Source organism: Sciurus vulgaris, assembly GCF_902686455.1.
Source record: "Sciurus vulgaris genome assembly, chromosome: 9".
Taxonomy (NCBI): Eukaryota; Metazoa; Chordata; class Mammalia; order Rodentia; family Sciuridae; genus Sciurus; species Sciurus vulgaris.
In genome coordinates, this window is record NC_136469.1 from 9,401,941 (window position 1) to 9,410,164 (window position 8,224).

At 47.2% G+C, this 8,224-nt stretch overlaps 1 protein-coding gene across 3 annotated transcripts in view; it reads left to right on the plus strand.

Moving 5' to 3' along the window:
• The window catches only part of JADE1 (jade family PHD finger 1), a 54,319-nt gene extending 46,438 nt beyond the window's left edge, over positions 1-7,881 (plus strand). For all 3 annotated transcript variants that reach the window (XM_079153680.1, XM_079153681.1, XM_079153682.1), the window contains exons 10-11: positions 1,029-1,146; positions 4,091-7,881. In XM_079153680.1, the coding sequence (XP_079009806.1) occupies positions 1,029-1,146; positions 4,091-4,998 (1,026 nt within the window). In that variant the 3' untranslated portion in view covers positions 4,999-7,881. The remainder of the gene's footprint in view (positions 1-1,028; positions 1,147-4,090) is intronic.
• Positions 7,882-8,224: the final 343 nt, after the last annotated feature.

Genomic DNA, 8,224 nt, shown 5'->3' on the forward strand with positions numbered 1-8,224 from the left:
GGCATGCCACTGTCACTCCGTGCTGGGCTCATTCTCATGCACCTGTTCCCCTGGCCAGGTGCGCTGTCCAGGCCGTGTGCTGCGGTGGTCGCTGGTTGGTGCTTCCAGGCCTGTGCCACCTAATGAGGTTTGCTGTAGATTTTAGCACAGAGGAATCAGTGGGGTGAAGTGACTGATTTTCCAGGTCTTGGTGCTATTTGAGTGATGGGCAGATGGCAGAGAACTGACCACTGTACTGTGGGTCACTGAGCGTTGCTTGGGAGTGTGGGCGTGACCTGAAGCAGCCACAGCGCTGTGAAGCAGAGCTCCCAGCACTTGGTGCTGCAGTTACAGATGGTTCAGGGAGAGGGCAATGTCAGTTTCCAGGAGGCGAGAGATGTAGCCGGACCAGAGATGCTGACCAGTGGCTGGCTGGCAGAGCCAGAGGGACGTTGCCTAGGTGCTGCGACACCTGGGAGCCAGGCCCTCCTGCTGGTTCAGTGTCCAGTGGACAAGAAGCTTCCTGAAGTTCCTGGTGACCCTTTGGTCTTCCAGGTGACCCTGTGCTTACCTAGTTCAACCTTCAGAAGGTGCTTGTCATAGTGCAGCTCAGGTGACTTCTGAACGGCTCTAAAGCTGTTGACAGTAGGGTAACTGGGAAGAAGATGGCCGGCAGCTGGAAAGGCAGCAAGTCTGCAGTGGATGCCAGTGGCCTCTCCAGAGACCTCCCCGGGTGGTCCTGGGTGTGAGGAGCAGCAGAGACCTCCCCGGGTGGTCTTGGGCGTGAGGAGCAGATAGGCCGTGTGCTGCGGCGCCGCAGCTCCCAGCTCCTGCTCTCTGGGACACTGCTGCCCACCTTGGGGGAAGAAGCAGAACCTTCTCCTCCTCAGAGGGGATTAGAGATTGGCTTAAAGTACATTTTGATCTCAGATGTCTGTTGAGGCCTGAGTACAACCGATTTCTCTCATTTAATAAGATTTTAAAAAGCACCATGTATCCATGACCACAACTGTATCACTCACTCAGAATCTTTATCCTCTGCGTTCTAGGTTCGGAACCTCACTTACATGGTGACCCGCAGGGAAAAGATCAAGCGATCTGTGTGCAGAGTCCAGGAACAGATGTTCAGTCTGTGCACTAAGCTCTTGGAGCAAGAAAGAGTTTCAGGTAGGCATCGTGCCCGCCGGCTGGGTGGGGCTGCGTGCCCTCCCTGCCCGTTAAGGGACACATGGTTTGCCCTTTTTTCTCTTATCTGTTCAACCATAAGCAGCACAGATTTCCACATTTACAGAGGATCTCTAGGCACTGGAGGCCTCACGGTGCAGGGGGTGAGGTGTGGACCGGTCCTCCCGGCTCAGTCCAGAGTCCTCTCCCTGACACACACAGCACGCCTAGTTCTCGGCCCCGCCCCCTGGGGAAGGTGAGGATGACGTCCCGACCGTCAGGACACTCCAGGGCAGTACACATTCGGCAGAGCTCTTGATAAATGTGTCTTGGGGACATAAACCCTAATTTGAATTCCTCTGTAGTAGTGGTAACCACATCTCTGCTGTCTGTATGTCTGTGTGACGGATTTGTTTACAGATCATCCAGCCGTGGCACCTACCTGCAGCACATTATAAGCACCCTTCTAAGATAAGGGTGCTCATGACACTTGTCAGATCACACCCACAGCAGACTTCTTCTTGGCGGATGGAGTTCTGTCTATTTCTGATTGAGCACCGGGTATTCAGTCAGTGCTTTCTAGTCTACATTGCCAAGGGTGAGGGAAGACAGAAAAGCAAACGGGGATCTGCTTCTGCCCTGGAGAGCACATCAGTTGCTTGGAGGGTCGCAGGTTGTTTGACCTCTCTGTAAGAGGCTTGGTGTAGAACTGACCTCTAAGTGCCTCTTCGCCCTAACATTCTGTGGTCCTATGCCCCTGAAATTGGTAGCATAAGGGTATCAGGTCTGTCCAGGGTGGGTCAGGCAGGTCACGGAGAGGTGGGTCTGAGGTTGGCCGTGGGTGGAAGACAGGGGTTCCACCTTGGACTGCTTGCAGGGTACAACACGGCATTCTCGACTTTCATGCATAGAGAGCCATGGATGATACACTCACTTTTCTGTACTTGTGGCTTTTTGTCACATATAGACAGCAGAGATGTTACCACCTTTTATATGGAAATCCACATTCTGGTTTATGTAGATATATGTGAGCAGAGGTAAGAGGGTCAGCTGAGCAAACTGAAAAAGGCTGAGGGAATTTTTAATGATATTCTGGAAGTGGTACCAGTTTCGGTGGCATTAACTTACTGAAACTATCTTAGATATTTTCTTCCTGAGGTTAAATATTTCTCAGACATATCCAGCGTGCATCTTCAGCTGGAGCTCGGAGTTTGTCACTCTAAGCAGGGTGTCGTAGGTAGAGCAGACTCTTCAGAGGACACTTCGGTCTCTCGGCTCCTCCTGGATCAGTGTCCCAGGGATGGTGGCACAGTGTGTGGGGCCGCTGCTGCAGGCTGTGTGCAGCTCTTGTCTAGTGAGCCTCTGAGAGTAAGCTGCGGAGGAGGGCCTTCTCACTTGGTGTCCCAGAGGCGTTTTTGTGGTGCTGCGGTGGCAGTTTTGTGGTCGCGGCTTCTACTGGGTGAGTGAGTGAGAGTCCTCACGAGGCTGAGCAGCAAGAGCTGCAAGGTAGATCTGCGCTTGAAATCCACCTGCTGTTCAGAAAGGGACACGAGTTCTCCATTCCGGGGATGATCAGCTGGAAGTGATGTGACCAGATGGAGCCCAGTTAATGTCCTGGTGGCTTTTCTTCCCAGTTCTAGACTTTGGTTGTGTTCTTCATGCCTGAGGTCAAGCATCTGCCTTGTGAAATAGATGATTCCAAATGATGGTATGTGGCATTCAGGGCCCATGGTTTAAGCTTCGTTGTGTGATTCTCGGAGCGAGTAGGTTGTGCAGAATGAATGTGTCCTCAGCAGGAACGGCACTTGAGTGGTCTGGAGTCAGAAGCTCTCTGGAGACATGGGTGCTGTGTCAACTAAGTTCAGGTCAGAGTTCAGGAAACGTCAGTGCCTGTCTGCTTTCTGTGGTGGCACTTTACCAAGTGCGGCAGGCGCTAACAGTGGACTCGTGGACACGGGCATTTCCATGCCTGCAGTCATGAACTGTGAGCTCTGCTTGCTTGCGGTGTTCACATCTGAGGGGCTCCTGCTCCGACTCTGAGGCCTGAGCCTTCTTCTCCTGGTTCACACCTTCTGGGAGATGGGAAGCATGGGAAGCACGGGCACTGCTCCTCGTAGGTGCTCCTGTGGAAGCACAGATCCACCCAGTGGGTTTCAAACTCGGGCTGTAGTAATGCGTTAGTGAGATGGCTTCAGTGGGTCATGACTAATAAAAAAGGTGTGAAATAAATAGGAAAGAGCAGCGCATATGAGGCAATGATGATGAATGTTATTTCATGAAATGTGAGCTTTTACTCTTATGATTTGCATCAAAAAGACCAATTTAACTTAAACTCAAGTTGGAAGACGATTCAGTCGAATCTCACGTGGATTTTGCATATAATGATCATGAACATTGTATTGAACAACTATGTGTCAAGAACTGTTTTAAACACTTTATTCATCACATATATTTACATGTATTTATCCCCACAACAACCCTCATGGTATGGGCACGTGGGAGAAGGAAGTGTGTCTCTAGGCCCCAGCCTGCCCTTTTGTGCTCCCAGTCGCAGAGGGAGGCTGCTGGCTAGTGACTGGCCCCCGTGCAGGGTTGCTGTAACCAGGAGGGAGAGCGGCAGCCATGGATCGGTTGACGGATCCTGCAGGGATTCTCCTTGGAAAATCAGATCGGTTATTTTGTTTGAAGGAAAATGTAGTCCTTGAAAAGACTTTTTTCTGTGAAGAATTATATGGTATTCCAGCTATTTTAGGAAAAGGAAAGTATGCATATCAAATGCAGATTCTTAAGACAGGTGATATCTTTATATTAAGAGCAGTTTTTTTACGGAGTAGGTGACTGTGTTACACACTTGGAGGGGGGTTTGTGTGCGGTGGGCGATGCTGAGGAGGTAGCCTTCGCTTCCTCTGGATTTGCCCTGCGTAATCCCCCTTTGTTGTGTTCACAGGTGTGCCTTCCTCCTGCTCCTCCTTCTCACTGGAACACATGCTTCTGTTTAATAGTCCTTCCCTGGGCCCTGATGCTCCCAAGATAGAGGACTTGAAATGGCATTCTGCGTTCTTCAGGAAACAAATGGGCACTTCCTTAGTTCATTCACTGAAAAAGCCCCATAAGCGAGACCTGTTGCAGAACAGCAGTGGGGGAGAGGGCAAGATGCTGCCCAGGCAGCCAGAGCTGTGCGGTGTGAGGGAGGGGCTGGGGGTCCCCGAGAGCCTTCTGAGTTTTGAAAAGACCTTTGCGGAAGCACGTCTCATATCAGCACAACAGAAAAATGGCGTGGTGACGCCAGACCACGGGAAAAGAAGAGACAATCGTTTTCATTGTGATCTCATTAAAGGAGACTTGAAGGACAAACCTTTGAAACAGAGTCACAAGCCTCTCAGGTCCACAGACGTGTCCCAGAGGCATCTGGACAGCGCGAGAGCCACCCCCTCGCTTGTAGCGGGGCAGGCCACTCCTGGAGCCAGGAGGGACGTGGTGCCCAGGTGCAATGGCTCCCTGGTCAGAGCGAACTGTAGTCAGACTGCAGTCCAAGTGCCTACAACACCTGCCAGCCCAGGGAAAGACTGGGGGGGATTCCGGATTCCAAAGAAGGGGGAGCGGCCGCAGCAGGGAGAGGCCGCCGAGGGCGCCTGCCACCAGCACTCAGACTACCCGTACCTGGGCCTGGGCCGAGCTCCAGCCAAGGAACGGGCCAAGAGCAAATTAAAACCTGACAGCGAGAATGACGGGTATGTCCCCGATGCAGAAATGAGCGACTCAGAGAGCGAGGCCTCGGAGAAGAAGTGCGTCCACGCCAGCAGCACCATCAGCAGGAGGACAGACATCATCAGGAGGAGCATCCTGGCCTCTTGACCCCTGGCCTGCCGCCGGGCGCTGGGGAGGCCTGGTGCGGGGGACAAGCAGGAGCCATTATTCCTTAGCTACACAAACACATTTACTTGCAATTCAGATTGAATTTTTTTTCCCAGTCATTTACAGATCGTCATTGTGAGAAGTTTGTGTTATTTGCAGCTTGTTGAGGAGACAGAAGTGTAGACTAACTGTAAGACATGCTAGGTTAGACCCGAGTAAGCCAGTCCTGAAGAGGGCGAGGGCCAAGCCTCATGAAGTTTTGTCGCCCTCTGCATTCTTCCCAAAGCACAAACTCCTGGTTACCTGAACATACAGAATCGGATAGGATTCTGCATAATGAGTTACTACCAGTTATAGAAACACACCCTCCCGCACCATTTCTAGCCCATAGAGCTCGTTTTCTAGGACTGTGGTGAACCTTGGAATGGTTCTGGCCCACAAGGCTGTGTTGACAGTATAGGCGGCAGCTCTGCACTTCAGCAACACTAGGAAATTCATGTGTGACACAGCAGCCAGGGAAGAGAGCATTTTAAGAAGGTCATTACCGAGTTGCTCTGAGGACGGGAGAGCTGCTATGGCTTGGAGATTTGGGGAAATGTGGCCAGGCTTGTTCCTGAAGCCTGTGAGTGGACGCTGGATGCAGGACTGGCCTAAGCGAAGCCACTGGGAAAGTTCTGAGAGGCAGCTGGGCCCCACTCTCACCAGTCCTGCCTCCTCTTCCCCAACCACTTAGGTTTGCCCTGGCCGATGCCAGTACCTGGCCATCTGGCGATTCAAGTTCAAGTGATGAACTTCAGACTCTGGTGATTGACTGGTACTTCCCAGAGCCCACACTAGTGCATAAGTTGGGGATCTGGGCTTCCAACATGAACGGATTCCTTGATAAAAAGGGAAAAAAAAAAAAAAAAAAAAAAAAAAAAAAACGGAGAAAAAAAAGAAAATGAATAAGTGAAATAGGTTATATTTTAAAAACAATAGAAAGGCAATAACTTGCGATAAGCTCTTACCATTGACCGAGGTTGTACAGGCAGGAGACTGAAGTGTGCCCTTGCGCAGGTTTCCTGGAGTCGGAGCTCTGCACTCTCATTCGTAACCTGGACTTTCTAATTGCAAATGGCAATAACTAGTAAGTTATCAGCAATAATTTAGCATTCAAGTACAATGTTCTGTTTTTGCACTCGCTGGAGTGTGTGTATTAAGACAGTGGATAGTGTTAAGGTACTGTTAATTTTCTTTGGAATTCAATGTAGTTGTGAATCAAACTTATGAGAAGGAAAGTTTAAATAGCAAATGAGATTTAGAATTATGGGCATTTGGAACAAGCCCAGCTTCCCCTAAATTACCCCTTAGTTTGTTAATATCAGTATTGAGATTCCTGATTCATTTATACATCTGTTTCCATGTGGCAGGGACATTCTGATGCTTAATGAATAATGCTTTGAGTTCTATAGTTAACTTTCAAGTCTTCCAGATGATTGTCAACAACACAAAAGGCTTATTGAATTCCATCTTGCTATGCAAGTTTTATCAGATGATCGAGTAGTAGATCCAGTGCACCCCATTGTGTGTATGCCGTTTCCAAACCAAGTCTTGACTTCTCAAGTACATTGTCGTAGCTAATTCAGGGGAGGGAAAGAATGACCCAGGTTTTTAGATTGACTATTTTTGAGCTATGGGGCTCAGTTTGAAAGACTGCTGTCCAGATCAGCTTGTTGCTACAGATATTAGAAGGTTCTTATGAATCCAAGTTGTACATTTGCTCGTAGCATAGCTTAAAACTTTTTTTTTTTTGCATATGAGCAAAAACCTTTTGCTGAATACAGAAGAAGGTTGGACTCTATGTTAATCTTTGGATTGCAGCAACAGCTCTGGGTGAGAGTAGAATTTACGGAGGGATAATTTGTTAAGCCATAGAAAGAAAATCTAAATTAATCTAGTAAGTATATGACCTCTCACCATTTTAAGAGGTATCAGATTCATTTGCACTATTAGGAATGCTAGTTTTGTGCAAAAAAAAAAAAAAAAAAAAATATGCCTTACCTGTTTTTCCCCACATTTAGGTTGAAAAGCTTTCAAATGTTCCAAGTTATGCTGAACCAAAAAAACAAAACAAAACAAAACAAACAAACAAAAAAATAAATAAAAATAAAAAACCCACACAAAAACAAAACACAAAAAATAAAAAGCCCACACTTTTTATTCCTGCTTCAAAATGCAAATGGTATAGAGCACTGTTTCTCTGACAGTGTAACAGTAGCTCTGTAGGTTAGTCTCGTGTCATGCTGGGAGCTCTGTATGAGTGGCCATAGGCAGCAACCAGCCGGCTACCCACTCACATTCTATTAGTATGGAACCATTTGCTTTCTTTTTTCTTTTTCTTTATTTTTCCTCTTCTTTATATCTTTCCTTGTGCATCCTGACCAAGAAATATCTTTGATTATGATCAATGTATTATGTCAAAATGTAGGCTAGTTAAACTTTTGTAAAGTTGCCTGGAATGTCATTTGTTAGGTTATAAACACAAAATCTAAATGAAGGATTTTATGTGTTGTGTACAAATCTTAATTATTTTGAAATGGACAAACTTGTCATTACATTTGTAACCTTGTACAGAGGATTTTTCACTATGTGCCTAGCTTGGTGTCCATTCAGCTAAAATCGAGAAAAAAGGTGCATGAAGAGTTAAAAATCAGAAATTAAACAAAGTATATGTAGAGATGACTATTTTATATTACATGGCCCTATCCTGTATTTATTTCTACCCCCTTTTTGAAAGTATTTATAAAACTAGTTGAGGACAGCTGTATTTTTTTGTTGAACTATTTAGTAGAATTTGTGCCTTTTTGTCTGTATGTGAATAAATGCTGTACATTTTGCAATACATTTTTAAGTGTCTTGAAATCTGCTTTTGCTTTGTATTTAAAGGCATAGTATGTGACTAAGCAGCCCTGAATGGGTGTTTACTGTCTTGCAAGTCAGCTCAAGGATGAGCTGAAGGACACATTCCAGGATGGCAGGGGACACAGGTTCACTGGGCTGCTTTCTGGCTCAGCTCTGATAACTATGGTAACACTTGGTTTTAGTCTTTTCCACCTGGAGTTCTTTTCCCTAGAATACAGTTTGGGATCTGAAAACATTTACTTGTAGAGGCAACATAGGCTTTAGGATCAGAGACCTGTTTTAAGGTTGAACTACTTCACCAACCATGTGGCTGTTCATTGGCCTT